Source organism: Myiozetetes cayanensis, unplaced genomic scaffold, assembly GCF_022539395.1.
Source record: "Myiozetetes cayanensis isolate MyiCay16 unplaced genomic scaffold, myiCay2020 scf22, whole genome shotgun sequence".
In the NCBI taxonomy this organism is placed as follows: domain Eukaryota; kingdom Metazoa; phylum Chordata; class Aves; order Passeriformes; family Tyrannidae; genus Myiozetetes; species Myiozetetes cayanensis.
Window position 1 is genome coordinate 10,663,749 of NW_026087434.1, and position 21,092 is coordinate 10,684,840.

General features: G+C 52.3%; 1 protein-coding gene across 1 annotated transcript in view; it reads left to right on the forward strand.

The window, feature by feature from the left end:
* Positions 1-357: 357 nt before the first annotated feature.
* The window catches only part of SHISA6 (shisa family member 6), a 237,155-nt gene continuing 216,420 nt past the window's right edge, over positions 358-21,092 (forward strand). Inside the window, exons 1-2 of the mRNA XM_050319542.1 lie at positions 358-1,037; positions 13,913-14,073. Coding sequence (XP_050175499.1) covers positions 358-1,037; positions 13,913-14,073 — 841 coding nt within the window. The remainder of the gene's footprint in view (positions 1,038-13,912; positions 14,074-21,092) is intronic.

The window sequence follows — 21,092 nt, forward strand, 5'->3', positions numbered from 1 at the left end:
AGGCCGTGGGCGGGGCGTGCGGGCGGGGCGGGCCGGTCTGCCCGGGGCGCAGCGCGCTCTCACCCTCTCCCCGTCTCTCGCAGCCCCTCTCCGGAGCAGCGCCGGGACCCCGCCGCCTGCAGCCCCGCTCCGCCGGGCTCCGCGCCGGCATGAAGCGCCCGGCGCCGGGTAGCCGCCTCTGAGGAGCCGCGCGGCAGCAGCGGGACCCCCATTCCGCATCCCACCCCCCACCCGCCCCATTCCCACCCCGCTCCATGGGGCAGCGCCGCGACCGCTGAGCGCCCCCATCCCCTCCGCCCCGCGCCGCCCGCCCGCCCGCCGCCCCCGCCGCGCCCCGCGCCCCCGCTCGCCCCCGCCATGGGGCCGCGGCACCTGCTGCTGCCGCTGCTCCTGCTCTGCCTGCACGCCCTGGCCCTGCTGCTGCTGCCCGCGCAGGCAGCCGGGCCCCCCCGCGCCAAGGGCAACCGGACCCAGGGGGCGGCGGCGGCGCGGCGGACCCCCAAGCCGGGCAAGGAACTGCTGAACCAGACGCTGGCGGGCCCCGGGGTCGCCGCCCCCACGGCGCTGCCCGGGCGCGGCAAAGGCGCGGGGGGCGGCAAGAGCCCCCCCGGGGGCGGGGGCGGCGGAGGGGTTTCGGCCCCGGCGCACGAGACGTGCTGGGGGTACTACGACGTGAGCGGGCAGTGGGACAAGGAGTTCGAGTGCAACAACAGCCTCACGGGCTTCCGCTACTGCTGCGGCACCTGCTTCTACCGCTTCTGCTGCAACAAGCGCGCCGAGAAGCTCAACCAGAGCCTGTGCCGCAACTACAAGAGCCCCGAGTGGGCCCACCCCACCACGGCCAGCGGGGCCCTGCCCGCCGACGGCGGCGACGGCGCCGACGGGGACGCCAACAAGTACGACCCGGACAAGGACAGCACCAACGCCACCGTCTACATCTCGTGCGGGGCCATCGCCTTCGTGCTCATCGCCGGCGTCTTTGCCAAGGTGGCCTACGATAAGGCACGGCGCCCGCCCCGGGAGATGAACATACACAGGTGCGCCCCCTCCCCTGCCTCCAGCACCCTCCTGGCCAGGGACAGCCCCCTCCCTCTCCGAGTGTTCCCCCTTTGCAAAGTCTGCTCAAGGGTTTTCTCCTTGCTCTCCCCATCCGAGGTGGTCTGTCTTTAAACCGCCCGTCCAAGGGTTTCCCACTTGTGCAGCCTGTCCAAGAGTTTCCCCATTGCATGAGCCTTCCAAGAATTCCACCTCTGAACTGGCTGTCCGAGGGTCCAGTTTTTACACCACCTGTCCAGGGAGTCCCCTTTGAACTACCCATTCAAATCCTTGTGCTTTGCACTGGCCTATTGTGAGTTTCCCCCTACTCCACCTTCCAAGGACTTCCCCAGTGCCATGGCTGTCTAAGGGCTCCCCTTTTGTACCACCTGTCCAAACGATCTTCCATCGTGCTGTTGCTTCGAGGGGTCCCCCCTTGAGTCACTCATCCAAGGGTTTTCCCCTGGCTGCCCAAGAGTTCCCTCTTTGCACCACACGCCAAAAGATTTTCCTTTTCCATCCTCTATCCAGAAGTTCCTCCTTTGCACGCTCTTATCAGGGACACCTCCACCTCTCGGTCCATCCCTCCCGTCCCACCTCGGGGCCTGTCCTGCTGCCCCACGGCGCCGCTCGTGGGTGGCCGTCCCGTGGCTTCAGCACCGGCTCCGTGGACAGTTCCGTGCACGGTTCCACGGGCAGGACCGCGGACAGTTCCATGGACAGTTCCATGGACAGTAACGCGGGCAATTCCGCGAACGGTACCGCGGACAGTTCCACGGACTGTTCCATGGGCAGCTCCGCGCTGCCGAGTGCCCGGCCCGGCCCTCCCCGCGGAGCCGCCCCCTCCGGCATCCCGGCACCCCCACCCTACATCCCGGCACCCCGACACCCCTGTCCTTCCTCTCGGCACCCCCCTCTGCATCCCGGCACCCCCGGCATCCCCCTCTGCACCCTGGTACCCCGGTATCCCCCTCTAATCTGTGGTACTCCAACACACCCCTCTGCACCCGGGCATGACCCCCTCCAATCCCCTGGCACCCCCTCCTGTCCCCCGACATTCCACTCCTCCCCCTCGGCACCGCGGTACCGCCTTTCTACCCCCCGGCACCCCCCTCCTGCCCCTGGTACCCACTCCTGCTGCCCTCCAACACTCCCCTATTGCCCTCCCGGCAACCCCCTCGCTCCTGCTCTCCCGCACCGCTCCCCCTCCCTCCTGCCCCCGGGCACCCCCTCCTGCCCCCCGGCCCTCCCGGCACGCCCTTCCTGCCCCCCCCGCTTACCCCCTCCTGCCCTTTGGCACTTCCCTTCTTCCCCCTGCCACGACCCTCCTGCCCCCCAAAGCCCCCTTACATCTGCCCCGGCCCCCTGCACCCCCCACGCCCCCCGGGGGCAGCAGAGCCCCTTGGCCCCTGGGGATGCTGCCCTGCCTGCTCCGGCCAGGGGAAGTTTAGGAAGTGTGAAGGGGACGGTTCTGACCCCCCCAGATGCTGCCTTTGCCTCGTGGTGCCAAAGGCTCTGTGGGAAAGCATTTGGTGGTGGGGAGAGCTCTGCATCTTTCCTTTTTATTTCTTATTTTCTCCCCTCTGAACCCTGCTAACTCTGTCCTTGCTGGTGCAGGAGGCAGTTTGGGGTCCCCTCAGCAGTGCTGTTACACATCTCTGAGAACACTCGACGTGTCAGAGAAAATCCCTTTTCAAAGCAAAAGCTGAGGCTGCTGTAGCAATTCTCATTTTGGACAAATGCATCTACTCTCTCTGTTCATATTTATTTTATGATGAAAAACTCCTTCCAAACGATGAGTGCTCCTTGCGTGCGGAGAATCCAAGAGCTTCCCGTGTCTGAACGTAAAAATCAGCGAGAGGCTCCTTTGTAAGAACACTGTGAGTGAGGAAAGACCATCTCTGGCAGATAGTGCTTCACAAAAATTATTTTAATTCGCAGTTGTTAGTCAAAACTATTAAAATCATTGACCATGTTTTTAAGGCTGAACTCCAGTTGCAGTTAACAGAGACCAGGGGAAGAAAGTGTAGGTTTTCACAAAGAAAAACAGACGAGTGACGCAGTTTTTATGTATTTGAGGAGATGTGTTTTATTAAGACTCCTCCCTGAGGATGGACGTGCCTGCAGTGAAGCCAGGCTGGTTTACACTTGCTGAGGGTCTGACCCACATATTCCATCCCAACCCCCACCCTGCCCCTGGTCTCGCAAGGAAACACCTCCACAGGGCTAAAAACTAAGCCAGCTGTGAGTGGGGAGGGGTCCTGAGAGTGGCTCAGCCAGAAAAGAGGCTCCTTTAAGTGTCCTGGGAACTGAGGGCTGGTTCCCCAGCTGCCCAGCTCTTCTGGCTTCAAGGCAACTTTGCCCGGGCCGTATCTTCACACTAAATTTGGAAATCTGGGTTGGATGCCCATATGTTACTTCTGCTCCAGCTCCAACGTGCTACAGGGCTGAATCCTTCACCCTTTGGAAATCAGAGACAGCCTTGCCAGACTTGTCTGGGTTATTCCTGATGTTTTCATGTCTTTGATGCTTGCTTTGCTTTATTTAGAGAAGTTCTGCTGAAATGATTCACCTGTGTGTGGAAGTATGAATGGCAGATTGAGTGCTTGGGAAGCTTGACTTCCAGAGCATTTTAAGGAGTTGATTGACTTCTATAATATGATAGCTGGTAAAAGATTATACCTTTCAGAGCTGTGTTACCTGAACTTGATCAACATTGCATGATGGTTTAAATATTATGAAGTGCCAGGGGCTGCATCAGGCTGAGGAAAAATGCTCTCAGTGCTCTAAGCAGAATATAAATACGAGGAGTGGAATGGTTTGCCTTTGTCTCTGTCAGCTGCTGAGCAGTAACGGGGAAGGAGGGAATCAGGATGAGCTCAGATATTCCTGTTTGTTTGAGGCTGTGTCAACTGGAGTGAAGTGTAAGTTCCAGAATAATTCAGTGTAGTGCTGGCGAGTACATTAAATCTCCGTGTGCATCCCAGCAAAACCTCTGGGATGAGGAGGAGAGCAGCAAAACAAACAGAAACTGCTACAGAGGGCTGGAAACAGCCCCTTGGGACCAGTACCCCCCACCCAGGGAAGATTAATCAAGACTTGCCTGCACTTCACCACGAGTAAGATCACACTGTAAATTTTATTTCCTCGTGAATGGTGGGATAGAGGTGCTGTGCGTGGATGTTATTTCTCTGCTCGTTTCTCATCCAGCTTTTACAGAAAATCCTTATTAACTCAGTCAGAAAGAACATTTGGAGGGAGGCAGGGCTCATTTAATGTCTTTTGATAGAAGGAGGGTTTACAAACTCACCGGAGAACTGTCACTCTCCCGTGAAATGAAAGGCTGGCTGTGCACGGAGATGTGCATGTGCAGCTCAGAGCTGGAATCAGCTCTTGTTTCCAGGCACTACAACATCCCTTTAAAGCAGAGGCACTGCTGGGATGCTGGGCTTAGCAGTGGCAGTGACTGAGACGGTTGTTTCTGAGAGCAGTAAGTGGAAGAGCTTTGAAAAACAGCAGCTGAAATATTCATATTTTGCACAGACACTTGTAATGCTTTGAACTGAACTGATTTTTAATGGTTTTAGGATCTTTCAGGCTGATCATATAGAATTACCTCTTGGCTGGGTTTGGAGTTCCACAGCCAGAAGTAGTGCTGAGCTCCAGCTAGAAACTGAGGCTGATTTCTGAGAGTTGTAGGCAGCAATATTATGTTGATGCTCCCTGTCTGCATTTGTGAGGATGGTTTGTGTTCCTCCATTTGTCAGGTTTTTATTTTTTTTCTCAAGCATTTCTTAAGTGGGCAGAGTGTTTGCTTTACTTTCAGGAGGGGAATGAGTTAAAGAATCTTTGAATAAGGAATATCAGCTGTTTGTTTGCAAAGCTGTTTTTCTGTAGCACGGAGGGGTGACCCAGAATATTCTCTTCCCATGGCCATGACCCCAAATCCCCAGGCTCCAGTGCATAAATAATTCACAGATAGTAGTATCGCTCCCTGACCCCTGTTTAGCCCTCAGCAGCAGCCACTGCACTCTCTGCTGAGCTAGAAATGCACAAGTTGGGGCTGGTTACAGTCTGCAGTGAGGGATTGAAATATTCCAAGTGTTTCCCACATGGTCAGCCCAAGGCACAAGGAGACAGTGGCAGTGGACAATGATGGGAGCCCAGCTGTTCTCCTGTAGGAGATTTCCCCCAGCAGACCAGCTCTGTATCCTGCTCAAAGGTTGTCTTCCTTATCTGGCCTTGCCTGGAGTGTGATGGGTGTGAAAGGCAGAAACAGGCACCTCCTGCCCTGAGCTTCACTTTCCCTGCTCCTACATCTCTGAGAGGAGAGATCCCTGTGCTACTCCTCCCTTTGGTCTCTGCCTTTGCTCCTCCAGCTCTGTGAACAATAACACCGACTACTTTTTTTATATGTGACCCTCCTTTTCCCACGTAGAGACCACGGTGGGGTCGATCCTTTCCTTGCCATTTTTGCCTGGCACCTCTGAGTTTCCACGGGAATCCCACGGACCCGGCCGGGCTGGTGCACTGGTTTAGGTGAGGCTGACTCAAAGCACAGGGAGGTTTGTGTTCCTGCAGGCTGCCTCTCACCACAGCCCGGGCCCGGGGCTTGCTGAGGGGTCACTGGAGGGCAGCTGCCTCAGCTCGGGAGGCCCGTCTGAAGCGTCGCTCTCTCCAGCCGTGCTGTTCCAAACGGGATCACAGGCGGCTCTGCTCTGCAGCCGTGTGTTCCTGCAGCCAAACAATCCAACTTCACACCTCCCCAGGGCGGGGAGAGAGTGCTCAAACACACACCTGGCCAGGGGGACTGCACTGAAGGCTTTTTCTTGGATGCTGTTGCTGCTTTCAGTCTCTTTCCACTGATGTGTTTTTTCATGCTCTGATGTTTTTACCCCACTCGGATGCACTTTCTGCGGCTCCTTGCCCTGCTTTGTGCTGTTTGCTCCTGATGGTTTCTGAGTCTCTTCTCTAAAGTTTCCCCTGTCCCTCTCTCAGGCACAGAACAGAGGTCCACAAGCACATGTGAGGTGAAAATGTGCAGACATAGAATCACAGAATGGTTTGGGTTGGAAGGGTACCTGTACCCTGGACACCTTCCACTAGAGACTTGTGGCCTCAGAGAATTTACTCCTGACTGGTTGTGTTTCAAACCAACACTGCACCTTGTTGTATTTGGGGTAATTCCCAAGCAGGGAGAAGACCTGGGTCGTGTCCTGTTTTACAGGATGCATTTTCCAGCCCTAACTGTCCAAATCAAGGCAGGGAGTGTATTTGTGTGCATGTACCTGGACAAAGGATTTGCTTCTTGTTTCACTTACATGGCATGGAGAAGCTTCAGTCTGAAGCTCTGCTGACAGTTTGCAGATTGGTAACTGTTTGTTTTTGGTTTTTTTTTGCCATGTTTTTCTCTGAGTCTGTTTTATAAAAAGAGTCTGACTTTGTAAGAGCACAGGAGCTGCCTGGCCACAGAATTCCTCTGGATTCTCCTGAATCTTCTCCTTTCTCCCATTACAAGAGGCCACTCTCAGAAACCACTCTGCCCTCCCCAAATCGTTTCAGTGCCTCTAATTCCCATTTATTTGATGTTTTTCTGTTTGCTAATTAACTTTTTCTATTAATCAACCACTATCCTAAGGTGTCAAGGGATCCCAGTCTAGCTCTGAACTCCTATTTCTTTTAGTTTTGTAATCCCTTATATCCTTAACCCGTTGATCTCTGTGCCTTTGGAGATCAGATGTCTTTCAAAACTTCTGTTTCACATTAAGATCTGAATTTTATCAGGAAAATGAGATCATGGTACTTTTTGCTTGTCTTTGTCCCTGCTCACATGGGCAAGCTGTGTTTCCTTAGATCTCTGTGCACTGCATTGCATGGAGGGCTTCGATATCTCATTCCCCAGGCAGATAAGCGTGGGATTCTTCCACAATAAATCCTGTGCTGCAGTTTGACTCTCACCCAACCTCCTTTGTTGCAAGGGCTCTTCAGAGTTAGGGCTCTTCAGGGAGAGTACAGCTTTCTTCTGTGAGTTTAAAGGCCCTTAACTGTGCTCACAACATAGGACTTGGTGCAGAAATCGATGCCACGTGCATGGAAATTCTGTGTGCACTCGTGTGCTTCTCAGAGCACTGCACATCCACCGAGTGCTGCTGCTGCCTTTGTGCCTGTGGATCACAGAATCCCAAGATGTGCTGAGATGGAAGGGACTCACAAGGATCATCCAGTCCAACCCTCAGCCCTGCACAGGCCCAGCCCCAAGAGTCCCCCCCTGTGCCCCAGAGGATCATCCAAACCCTCCTGCAGCTCTGGCAGCCTTGGGGCTGTGCCCACTGCCCTGGGGAGCCTGTTCAGTGCCCAACCAGCCTCTGGGGGAAGAACCTTTTGCTGAGATCCACCCTGAGCCTGCCCTGACACAGCTCCAGCCATTCCCTGGGGGCTGTCCCTGGTCCCCCCAGAGCAGAGCTCAGTCCTGCCCCTCCTCTGCCCCTGCCCAGGCAGTTGGAACTGAACTTAGTCCTCCCCTCAGTCTCCTCTTCTCCACGATCCACAAGCACCAACAGGCTAAAGAACTGGACCAGCTGACCCCTCAGTGCAGTTCCTGCAGCCTTTCATGCCTGTGAAATCCCTAACAAGATCTGCTAGTTTAATTTTCTCTTCTTTTCATTATCAGGATGGTGCTCTGTTCATTTTTCTGCCCAATAACACTGCTTCCCATTCTCCCCAGTGCTGTCTTTCCTGGGTGCAATGCTGGGGGCAGCCCTTCTGGAGCCACCAAATCCTTTGTGTCACTCACTGTCCCCAAGCCCCTGGTCATGTTCATGGAAAGCTTCATTTTAACCTTTTAATTACAAAATATTTGTGTTTTTTCTTTCCTTTTGGACTTGGTGCCAACCCCCTCCTGCTGGCACAGTCTGGGCAACGCTCTGCTCCTCAGAACATCTGGAATTCAGCTCTCATTGAAACTCGTCATTAAAGCCAGATTAAATTATAAGAGCTTCCTAAATAATTTTCTTTTTGTTTGGCATTAAGATTTTTTTGAAGACACCTGACTTTTCCTAGTGGTGTTTATTTTTAAGGGAGAATTTTTCCTCACTTACACTGGGTGCAAATGCTTTGCTCTTGGAAAGGTGTGCCAGTGCTTTGTTTTTTTCCCTTCTTAATTCTGTGGGTGAATTCACACACACACACACACACACACACAGAGGCATAGAATCATAGAATACAATCACAGAATCATGGAATATCCTGAGTTGGAAAGGACCCACAGTCCAGTCCAACTCCTGGCCCTGCACAGGACACCCCAAAAATCCTACCCTGTGCCTCAAAACATTGTCCAAACCCTCCTTGAGCCCTGCCAGGCATCACCACAAAAACCCTTCCCAGTGTTCCTCCCTGGAATTCCAGCTCTGAAACATCAGCTGCTGCTGTTTCTGGCAGCTGTGGTGACCAGTGGGTCAGCTGTTGGTGACCAGACTTCTGCTGTGGGACTGGAGCATCTCCAGGATGCTGCTGAGGCTGCACAGGGATAGACAAACCCTGCTTTGGCAGTTGCTCCTCCAGGATTGCTGGAGCACCACCCTGTGTTTCCCTGACTGTATCAGTTTTTCAGTGTGTTGGTGCAATCAACTGCAGGTCAGTAAGACCTGGGCACCCTCAGAGCGTGGGTGCCCTGGAGGGGATGCCCAGCAGGCAGCAGAGGGGAGGTTGCTGCTGCCAGGCAGTCCCTTTGCCTTCCCAGGTGCTGTTTGACAGGGACAAGCAGGGCTGGGCTGGCAGGACCTGCAGGGTGGGACCCCCACCCCAGGATCTGCAGTGTAGGAGCACTCCCAGGACCACCCAGCCCCAGCTCCGTGTGGTCAGTGTTTGTTGCTCCCCAAGGCACACACCAGGTGTGGGGACAGGAGCCAAGCTAAGCGATCAATAATTCACAGCCACCCTGGGTGTGTGACTGGCCAGTGACCGAAATCCTCTCCCTTGGAGAGAGTTGTCCCTTCCAGGTGAGCTGGCTCTGCTCTGGATAAATCCCCTCTCTTGGACCAGCTGCCTCTGTGTTTCCAGGTCGGTAATGAAGCAGAGGAGAGTCTTTAACCTCGCTTTTGAAAGGACTTGCAGTGAAATCCTGGCCGTGCTCAAGAGGGTTGGAGTCCTGCCACAAGCTCCATCTCAGCTCTGCTTTTAGCAGGCTCTCAGCTCATCCAGGCACTGCTCTTTTCACTGGGCTCTGCCAGATCCATTTGGTCATTCCTTTTCCATTCTTCCCCAAATTCAGAGGGACTCAGAACAAGCAATTCTGTTTTCTAACACACACTGTGCTTGATGTCTCCAGGAGAGGGGATTTTCAGCAGAGTGAAGCTTTGCATGAGTACAACCTGCACTGCTGGGAATGGGCAGCTCTTCCCATTGCCTTTCCCGCCCAGAACCTACAAATCCCTCTACTCCAATCTTAATTGCCCACAGGTCACATCTCAACTGGTTGGTGCTGTCACCAAAGCTCCTCTTGCCTTCAGCAGACCTGTGCCCACACTCACGCTACCAATCAGTGTGGAAAGTGTGTGGATATTGGGAAAACAGGACTGTACTTGGAGAAAAGGCTGTGTGGGAGGACAGCACTGCTCCAGCTGCTGTTCCCTTGTTGGGAATTCAGAGAGCAGGTCCTGGGCTGGGTTACTGAGGGGACAGGGAGCCGGGCCCTCACAGCATCTGCAGCTTCACCTTCTCTCTGGTTACCAAGTCCTGCTTTGGTATCAAAGCCTGTTGATTTCACCTGCAGCATCAGGCCCCAGCTGATGCCCAACCTTGCTGCCCTGCTGCTTCCACCTATCCCTTTTGGCCCTTTGTATTTACAACCAGACCTTTTATTTTTTTCTCCTGAGAAAAACCACAGATGCTGCTTTGCCTAAGGGCCCCTGTGTTTATCCCACTGCATTTCTTCTACAACCTCCTGGGCAGGGGCAGAGGAGGGGCAGGACTGAGCTCTGCTCTGGGGGGACCAGGGACAGCCCCCAGGGAAGGGCTGGAGCTGTGTCAGGGCAGGCTCAGGGTGGATCTCAGCAAAAGGTTCTTCCCCCAGAGGCTGGTTGGGCACTGAACAGGCTCCCCAGGGTAGTGGGCACAGCCCCAAGGCTGCCAGAGCTGCAGGAGGGTTTGGATGATCCTCTGGGGCACAGGGGGGGACTCTTGGGGATGGGCCTGGGCAGGGCTGAGGGTTGGACTGGATGATCCTTGGGGGTCCCTTCTAGCTCAGCACATTCTGGGATTCTGGGATTCCCAAAGTGTCCAGAGTCCCACAAGAACCTTCCTTCCCACAAGGCACCTGAGAGCAGGACTGGCCTGGCGTGTCCTGCCGTGATCTCCCTCTGGCCCAGCACTGGTGTGGAACAACATCCCTGATGTCACTGTGGCTATTCTGGGTTCAGGGGGAAGGAGCTGTAGCGTTCTGCCAGCAGTGACGTGGGTGAGGAGGTGTCAGCAGTGGTTATCTCCGAGGGGACTGTGCCGTTGTTCCGCTCCGGCGGCTCCAGCTGCTGCCACAGGTGCCACCTTCCAGCCAGGGAGGTTTGTGTTCCTGAGATAAGAGATGTGTCGTCACAGAAAGATTTCTGAAGTGTCTCATATCCCTGGGCAGGTGATTAGGAGGCTGTTGACATCAGTACTATTATCAGCACTAATTGTACCCAAATGGCTGTGCACACAAGACCCAAATATTTCAGTGACTCTCTTGCTCTGCTCTGTTGAAGCTTTGCAATTAGACAACTGTACCCAGGAGACTTATACCAATCAAATCCTTCCTCACTTAAGTGGGTCTGACCTTCCACCCTCTGGGCTTTATGGAAATAACCTGGATCACATACAGCAATGTGATTGAATTGGCAAGGAAATAACCAGTGTGATCCAAGTTGGACTTTCTCCCCCACCTATAAAGTTTTGTTCTGCTGGTGCTTAAAAGTCTTTTCTCTGTAGCTATGGAAAGGAGAAGGGAGCACTCAGGACACACAGCCTGGTGTGTTTAGGGAACAAAGAGATCACACCTTCAGCACTGCTGAGCTCACGCTGGTTTAGTCCCAGGTCTAGCAGCCAGGACTGCTTTGGACAGTTGTGCTCAGTTTATCTCATGTACAGTCTGCCAGGACAGACATCACTTTCCTGAGCATCACCTGGGATTTCTTCAGTGTCTGAGAGCAACAATCTCCTCCCTTCCAGGTGGGCTGACACCAGAAATCATTTCCTTATTGTGTTGGGACCAAGAACAAACTCAGAGAGTAGCTCTCATTATTAATATCCCTTCAGGATGGAAAACAAAAAAAAAGGGATTACATTTGTACTCATCATGTCCCTGAGTAGTATTTTTTTTGTGATAAAGATCACAGACTGAAATGTTGTCCTGGACACGTGGATTTGTCCTCACAGAGGGCAGCAGGCTGAGGGTTCAGCTCTCAGGTGGGTAGTGACTGAGGATGAGGCATTTCCCATCAGCATCAGTTGTTCCAGGGTAGATTCACTCGAATTGCCTCAGTTATTTTTAGTGAATGGAGGTAAACTGTCCATCCAGGAGACAGGGAAGCCTAGGGCTGTGTCAATGCCCCTTCAGAGAGTAATAACAGCAGGAGAAAGGGCAGCAGTATGAGGAGAAACCAGCTGAGCTGCAGTGGAAGGTAATCCCAGACTCAGAATCGCAGCAGAAATCAGGTTGGAAGGGACCTCTGGAGGTCCCTCCTGCCACCATCTGCTTAAAGCAAGGCCATCTTCACTGCCAAAGGAGGTTGTTCAGGGTCTTTTCAAGCTGAATTTGAAGATCTGCAGGGATGGAGGTCCCTCAGCCTCGCTGGATCCCTGTTCCAGTTTTGCTGTCCCACTGTGGATTTTTTCTCTTAAACCAAATGCCTTTTGTCTCCTTTCATTTACAGCTCCACAAACAGCCCTGCTCTGCCCCTTTTTCAGCTCCCCACTAGTGGGATGTGGGGCCTCTCTTGGTCAGGTTAAACACTGGTCAGGCAGAACTGGTTTGTCCTCTCCCATTTCCACCCCACCAGTACCTGCAGCTCCACATCCCACCTTTGTGTGATGTTTGCAGTGCTGGCTCTGTGTGTTCCCCACCCCACCCATCCCTCTGATCCCTGTCCTGGCTGCTCCTGCCCAGGTGGCTCCATGGCATTAAGCTGAGTGGAATCTAGAGCTTTATACATTGTTTTAGAGTTATCTTCATCTGTCCCCTTCCTCTGCTGTCTGAGTAATTGCACTCTTGACAGTAAGAGTGTCTTGGACGAGTGTTCAAAACGAGCCCAAACCACTGTGGAGCGGTAAATAATGGTCTTAATACAATCTGTGTGATTGAAAAACGACTCTTCGTGTGTCTGTACAGCAGATGCCATTAAATGGTCATCTGATGCTTAATATGTCTTGGAGATATGCACCAAGGGCTCAGTTCTGCCAACCTGCTGCCTTTAAAAAGTGTGTTGTCTCCAGCAGGATGGCCATGCCAAACAGACAGAGCTCCTTAGCTTCCCAAATATTCTCCAGTCAGCAGGGTCTGGAATGCGATGGGGAGGTGCTGGGCTGGAATCCTGTAGGACAGAATGCATCAGAATTACTGGGTGAATGGATCCTCTGCTCAGGAGGGGACTGGGCAGTGTCACACAGGGCAGGAACCTCAGGCCTCAGTCAATAAATAATCAAAAATGGTTAAAAATATTCTGCACAGGATGGCTGTGAACCAACATAATCCTCTTTGGGGGCCCCTGAGATCTTCCAAGGGTTTCTTTTGTAGAGCACATTAGTGTTGCAATCCATTATGCACAGGGACAGCAGTCTGGAGAGGAAATCATTTGGAAAATGGAAGGGACTTGAGTCCCAGGCTATTTCTCATATGAAAGACCAGAAATATGGCATTTAAGGAATGCCAGGAGACATGAGCAACACCAGCATCCTCCTCATCAATATGCAATGAAGGAATTTCTCCTCCTTACATCTTTCTTGGTACCCAAGGTGACATCAGACATGTTCCCTCTGCCAAGAGAAAAGAGCCTTTCAGACTCCATCATCCTTCAAAGGCCACTGTCCCTTAAACCCACACAAGTCACCCCCTTCCTCCCTTCCCTGTGGCTCCAGTGAGAGCTTGTGGCTGCCCTAAGAAAATCAGCGCATTTCACGCTGTGATTGTTCCACTGTGTCCATGATATTCACAGAGGGGAAAAAAAAATCTTGGAGTATCCAGCCATCCAAAGGGAAAACATTGTCTGCAGCTGCCACTTTCTTGGGGAATAGCAGAGAAACCTCAGGACCATGAAAGAAATCCCTAATGGGCAGAAAGCTCTAGGTAGGGTAATAGCTGTGTTGACATTCACCCAGGAACGTTGTTTAATCCTTGTCTTCTGGGCTGCTGGTTCTCCTCTCAAAAACTCCCTCCCCCCACTGCCGTGCTGCAGAAAAACTAAGGATTTCTGGGGTGTTGGGACCAGACTTCTGATTTTGGTCAATTTTAAAGGAGTGTGGCTTGGGGAGGGCAGTTTTGGTGCCCCCTTTAGCAGGTCCCAGGGCTGTGATGTGTTCAGAGTGACTCTGGGTGGAGCTTTCCGCTACAACGAGCAGTTTATCTGCACTGCAAGGAAAATGACGGAGGGATGACACAACCCCGGGGTGAAGTGAATTAGGGGAAGCATATGAAAAACTGAACAATAGCCAGGAACTGCTTGCAGCAGCCACACAGAAAAAACCTGAGCTTTTAAGCCATATTTTTTATTTTATTATGAATATTGTTTCTTTTTTGTCCTTCTGTTTCTGGTAGAAATCCAACCGCTGCTGGATCTGTGGAACTGCAAATACTGAGTTCTACCTGATGAGTGAAAATATGGTTTTTTTTCCCCTCTTTCTCTCTCCCCAGGGCTCTGGCTGACATCTTAAGGCAGCAGGGACCAATCCCAATCGGACACTGTGAAAGAGAGACTATCTCGGCCATAGATACCTCTCCCAAAGAGAACACCCCAGTCAGGACCTCTTCCAAAAACCATTACACCCCCGTGCGCACCTCCAAGAGCAACCCAGGTAAGTGCTGCTCTCCTCTCTCTCTCTCTCTCCCCAGAGCCACCAGGGGCTGTATTAGAAGGCAGCAGAACATCCCACTTTACACCAGCAGACTTTGTAAACCTGAAATTAGGATAATAAACGGCTTTAAAAGGCGACCAGGCGGAGTGGAGCAGTGCAGGGCTCGGCGGTGATGATGCTTTCAGGTTTCTGTGAGCAGAGTGGCTGCTCTCTCTCTCTCTCTCTCTCTCTCCAGGCATTTTAAAAATTCAGAGCCAGTGAGGTATAAATTCAGGTTGTATCAGGAGGTTGTATGGAGTGTAGAACAGTGTGTATTTCCAGCAGAACACATAAGCTGGGAGGCTTTGTGGGGCTCCCTATGCTGAGCAGCTGGGAAGAGAGAAATCCAAGTGACTGGGGCCTCTGTGCTCATCCAGGTGAAACTGTGGCCATGTGCTGAGAGGATGGTGTGGGAGGTGACCTAGAAGAGCACCAAAGGTCCTCTAGGAGCTTTGACCTGGGAATGGGGGCATACTATGGATTTTTTTTTTCAGCTTTTACTGGCTAGGTGAATTTGGTGAAATCATTTGCCTTCTTTTTGCCTTGATTCCCCCAGTGGCACAGGGCTGGGGAAGAAAGATATTGTTCTGAGGTATTTAATGCTTCAGAGGTTGATAGTTGTCTGAACAGGGTCTCAGTGGGTGCTGCACACCTTTGCTGGGGGGGATGTGGCACATCTTCCATCAGTTGCCATCTCCCAGCTGATCTGGGTATTTGCTCAAAGCTGGGCCCTCATTCACTCCCAGGCTGTTCAGCCTCATGGGGAAGGTTCTGGTAGCCCTTCCTGACCTGTGTCACCCGGTGATCAGAGGAGGTTTTGCTCATGGTCCCTGCTGGGGAAGCTTTTGAAGGAAGGCAGGGGGAGCTCAGGCTGCTCCACGACCTACAGGGCTCTGCTCTGAGTGGGAAGGGCATGTGGCTGAGGCAGGAACTGTTTGGTTGGGACTGTTCAGTTGGGATTGTTTGCGTTGGGACTGTTTGGTTTGGGACTGTTTGGTTGGGGCTGTTTGGTTGGGACTGTTTGGTTTAGGACTGTTTGATTTGGGACTGTTTGATTTGAGACTGTTTGGTTGGGACAGTTTGGTTGGGAGTGTTTGATTTGGGAGTGTTTTGTTCAGCCTGTTTGGTTGGGACAGTTTGAAGGGTTGTGGTGCAGTGTTCATCACCCTGTGCAGACAGGCTCAGGTGATGGTGTTCTCTGGAAGCCTTTTGCTGGCAACAAAATAATTTTCCTAAGAACTGAGGATTCCTTTGCTCTCCCATTTCCCTCAGAAGCAGTGACCCCTGTCATTCTCTATACCAGAGAGTTACCTGTGCAATAAAATGTTGGTCAGGAGTTGTCTCCTCCAGCTGAACACGATCCCATTACAAAAGGACAGCAGTCAGGACTCCACTTGGTCCTGGCTGAGGGTTGGGACATGAGATGAGCAAGGCAAGATGTCTCAGAAGGGGAAGGCACCTTGTCAGTGTGACAGTCTGACCATCCAGCTCTGTGGGTCTGGGGGTTTGCCCACACTGTGTGAGGGACAAAAGCCGTGACAGCCCAGCCAGGGCTCCAAAAGGCACCCACAGGCAGCAGGAGCCCACTAAAGGAGACATCCCCAAACCCAGCCACGAAGGAGAGGGACCTCACTCCCAGCACAGCCTCCCACAGCCCTTGGCAGCCGTAGGGTGATGGATCAGGGCTGCCAGTTGGACTGAATATCACAGCCAGGCCTTGCCAAAGCTGGGAAGGGAAAACTTGCTCTTGTAAACTGCCCAAAGGAACTTGTTCCTGGCTGTGCCTGCTGTTAACGTGTCCCCATAGATCACAGGAGACAGGATGCTAATCACTTACAAAGGATCCTGAGCTCATAAAACAGCCATACAGGGAATGTTCTCCTGTAAGGTTTCCTTGGCAGAACAGGGCAGTGCTCTGCTCTGTCTGTGCTCTGTTACTCAGCTGAGCTGCAGATCTTTGTGGGAATCAGGAAATCGTATAAGTGAATGCTAAAATCTGGGAAGTAAAAGTCGGAAAATAAGTATGTTGAAATAGAATAAAGTTGGCAAGCCCTGGTGTGGAGGTAGAAGGGTCACTAATACTTATTTTTTTTTGAGAAGGGAAAGAAAATTTTAAAAAGAGGAAGGAAAAGGGGACAGCTGAGCGGGAAACATAGAGGCAGTAATGTGCAGTAAGATCCAGGCAAAGCACTGCTCACTGGTGCTGAAAATTGGCTGGAGAAGACCACAGCTGTGGAGTTTTGTGGTGGGATCTGAAAAGCACCAGCTTTGCTGGCTGTGGGTTGTCTCAGCACTGCAGAGCAGGAGAGGCTGAGCAACCAGAAAGGACCGTCCTCGTTACACACGCGCTGATGGAGTTCGGGATTTGTTTTACTTGGAACTCTTGTTTCCAAAGTTACAGTTGGAAGGGTGCCCTGAAGTCCTGCTAAATAAACCATGGCTTCATTTTCCCATCAGGCTGGTTTGGTTTCAGTGAGCAGAGAGACTGGAGGTGACAGTGACAAATTGAGGTGGGCTCAGGCAGTGTAGCCCAAGCAAAGCAGCTCCTGCCGGTGCTGCTGAGGGCAGGGCTGGGCACTGCACCTGCTGGAGCTCCTGAGGGAAGGATGGAGAGAGAGGAGGGGAGGAGATGGAGAGGAGTCCATCTCCCACATGCCACGTCCCACCTGAAGTCCCCTGGGGTCATTCCTGTTCCTCTAGGATGCTCCCCAGGGAGGAGACCCACACGCAGCAAGGAGCCTCAGAGGAGAGAGCACCCTGCTGACTCTGGGCTGGGTGGGTCAGCCAGGGCCAGGCATGGCAGTGATGGGATGAGGACAGGCAAAACCCTGGAAACTTGGGATGAGAACCTCTGAGATGCACAGCCAGCTCCAAAGCAGCAGTGGGACACTTGAGGCACGGAGGGAGTTGGAGCTCCCTGACTGCAGCCTGCACATCAGCAGCCCTTTCATCTCTCCCCTTGCTTCCTGATCCTGAATATATTCATAGATATTTAAGCAGATCTAACAGAAACACCTGTTCTGCTGAGCTCTGCACCCTGGATGCCACACTGACCATCTGTGACCTCAAGCCTGCAGCACTGGCCTTCTGCTCTAAACCTCCAGCCTGGAAACACCTCCACACCTTCCTTCCATCCTGCAGCCCTCACAAAGGCTGATTCCTTCCAGGGTTCCACAAGGACCCTGCCTGGGAGGCACTGGGGGCTGGAAGGAAGATGGGATGAGTTTTGAGTTCAGGCTGACTGTGTGACCAGTAAAGACCCAGGAACAACTGGGGTTTGGGGTCCCTCTGGCAAGCAGGATGTGGACAGCACAGAATGATGGAATCACAGAACAGCAGAACTGCCCCCAGCCCGTGGGGCTCCCTGAGAAATGGTTTCCTGGTAGGAAAAGCCATGGGTGCAGGGAGGACAGGTGTGAAATGAAGAACCCCAGAGCAGGAAGGACAAAGGATATTCTCAGCATATTCTGGGATTTTATCCACTCCTGCACTGGCAGACACGGGGTGGAAAGCCACAGGTTGGAAATTTAATCTTTCTCCCAGGGCCTTTCCAGAGGGGCCATTTGAACCCTGGGGCAGCGCTGTGGGACCAGCAGTGATGGAACATCCTGTGGGGAGGTTCTTTAGAGAGATGCTGTTTTCCCCAGCAGTGATTTAACACCAGAGATAGAGGTGTTGGCACAGCTGACAAAGCAGGGACAGACTTGGGGAGAGAGCTGCAAAAGGCCATCCACATATATTAGAATTATTTTCCTGAGGAGGATTTGATGAGATGTGAACTTCATTATTTGCTAATGTTGCAGCACAGAGCCTTGTCCAAAGCCCAGGAGAGTCAGAAGAAATCTTTCCATTAACTTCACTGATTGCAAGTGAGATTGTGACAGATGTACTCCTTTCCCTTCCTCCTCAAATATTTTAAATCAAACAGAAGGAGCAGTTAGACGTGTCCTTTCATGGGGAAGACATCATTCCCTCTGAGGGATGCTCATATAAATCCCCACACGGGAGTGTTTTCAGGTGCTCAGAACAATAAGAAGGTCTGAGGGTAATAAAGCTGCAGAGAAGGGGAAGTGAGGCAAGACCCTCTAAATTTCCAAGCTGCCCACCCATGGCTGCTGTGCAGGAGGAGCAGGGCCTGCACCAGGGATAAAAGCTCTTTGCAGCCACAATAACAGTTGCTTTCAGGTCTTCAACATGAGCCAAAGTTTCCTGCTGGCTGTCAATCTAGAAAGAAACCTCTTCATGAAAGCCACCAGAAAACACCTCCCAGAAGGAGGGAATACCCTGGAGATGTGGATCGTGGTGAGGCCAAGCTGCCCCAGGTAGGGCAGCCCTACAGACTCTGCCTCAGCTCCTTGCTCTGGCCAAGCACAGCTTGAGACAGCAACGAGGGCTCCTGGCTGAGCCTTTGAGGATTGAGATGCTAAACCAGAACACTCATCAATCAGGTTTTCAGAGCTGCTCAATGAGCTTCTGCTGGGAAATGTTCCCACTTCCCCGAGCCAGACTTTTGGAGTCTGTGAGAGCTCCACAGCCGGATATCAGGGAGCTGCTCATTGCACACCCAAGGACTGAGCCATGAGGATTAACCAGGAACTTCTCCACTGTCACCTTCACTCTCACACACCTCTGAGCTGAGCTGGTTTTCTGTGACAAGGCTGCAGGAGTCACTTATACCTTTGCAGAGCCCGAGGCCACTGCTCCTCATGGGGGCTGTGGTTGGTGCTCAGCTGTGGAATTCACTGCTCCGGGTGACAATGCCAAGGAAAAAGCAGTGAACCTTTGTTCCAGTGCGTTTTTGTGTAATTTTAAAGTCAATAAAGACAAGTGGGAAAGAAAGGAGGCTGATAGTGATAGAAGCAGAGCGTGGATTGAGTTGCCATATCTGGGCAAGGGTCCAAGAAGAGGGGAAGGAAAGTTTACTGATTCTGGCACGTTCTTAATGGAGTATTGCTTGCAGCTCCTCACCTCTGTTTACACTCCTCTGGAGTGTGATAGGATCAGCAATCATGGAGCAGGAGAGGCTCAACATGGAAAATGTCCGTATAAAGATTTCATTCTTCACAGTGTCAAAAGCAACTTTCTGGAGGCCAATTTAATTGTTGTCAATACTGGTTGCAAATTGGCCTTAACATTTTAAATTGATGTTTGCTGTAAACCGCTGTGATTAATGGAAGAAAAACATTGTGTTTCTGCCTTTCTTCTGAAGATCTAATGGATGTTACAAACAATAATTGATCTAGCAAGACACACAGAGGCAAACAGGGAGAGGCAAAGCTGGTACAGAAATGATTTTCCCCTTCCCCAGCTCCCAGTAGAGCTGCAGGATGAAACAGGGCACAACAGCTGCTTAGACAGTGGGCTTGGTTGTTTTTTTTTCCCTGAGGAAACTCCTGAGCAGCTTTAACTAAAATCCCTGAACTGCAGGCAGGATTGTTCCGACTGTAAATTGCCACCAGGGTGTCAAATCTGAGTTCTCAAAAAAAACCCAAACCTGCTGTCTGAGCCTCAGCCCACACATCAAAGTGCCTGGAGCCTGGAAGATGCTGGGAGTCAATCCCAGCTGGGCACCAAGTTCCCAGATCATCCCAACACAGGCTCCCCCTGTCCTTGCTCACAGGCAACTTCTAAAAACCCTGCTCAGGTCTAAGACTGCACAGGACACAGCTCAGTGTTACACATTTTTGGCCATGAGTGGGTGAGGCCCTGGCACAGGTTGCCCAGAGCAGCTGTGGCTGCCCCTGGATGCCTGGAAGTGTCCAAGGCCAGGTTGGACAGGGCTTGGAGCAACCTGGGCTGGTGGAAGGTGTCCCTGCCCATGACAGGACATGGAAGGAGATAATCTTTAAGGTCTTTCCAGAGCCAACACACTCTATGGTTCTATGAATTCATCATTTCACCTCTTCCTGAGCTAATTTTGCTGGGTGAATGAGCTAAAAAAGAAAGATGTGACAACTCCAGAGCCAGGAGAGAGGAGTGGCCATGGCAGAGGATGTGGGAAGAAGAGGATGGAGTCCTGTTCTTCAACAGCAAATGAGACATTAATTAGTCTGACTCAACTGCCTGGGAAACTGGAGCTTGAGAGGAAAAAGGGGCAAATTGCAGTTCCAAATCAAGACACAGTTCAGGGCTTGAATCAAAACCTCCCAGGAGCAGGACCCCCCTCACCTGCTGCCTCCTGGAGCCCTGGGATCTGCTGCCCTGCACTGCTTGCTGTAGGACCCCCAGCCTTCCATCCCTGTTTCCCAGGGGACCTGGGTCTGGGCTGCTGGTGAGGGCTGAGGTGACAACACCTGCAGCTCAGACACCCAGTGCTCCCCAGGGAAAGGAACCTCTCCCAGCCCTGCCCCTTCTCCCAACACTCCACATTCTCCACAATACTTGTGCCATTACTTTCCCTAATGCCCTCTGCTCCCAATCCTTTCCCACATCTGAAGGGGGGGAACAGAGCACAGGTTGAGGGGAACCACATGATTTAAACATCCTTCCTTCCAGTCACCAACACAGCCTTTGCAGTGTTACAGGACAGGACGAGGGTATGACCTGACCTTCCCCTTTGGGGGTTATGCTCCAAAACTATTTCCAGTTCTATTTTGTATGCTTTCAGAACAGTATTTCTTTGCCCTTCCCAATCCAGCTGTACAGATTGAGGAACTGGGAAAGCATCCAAATGTATCAGGTTGGACCTCCTACACACACAGAGTCTCCATCCTCCGAAACTCCATCTCGCTGCTCCCTGTCGGTTCAGCTGTGACTCTCCTGCCTCCATCAGTCCCACAGCCCAGGACCCCACCAGCCCAGCAACCTCAGGATTTGCTCTTAAACACGGCAACTGCTGCAAACATCGGGCAGAGAGTGGTGGAAATGGTTTTAAAATAAAAGAGATTTAGATTAGATGTTCGGAGGAAATCCTTCCCTGTGAGGGTGGGCAGGCCCTGGCACAGGTTGACCAGAGAAGCTGTGGCTGCCCCAGCCCTGGA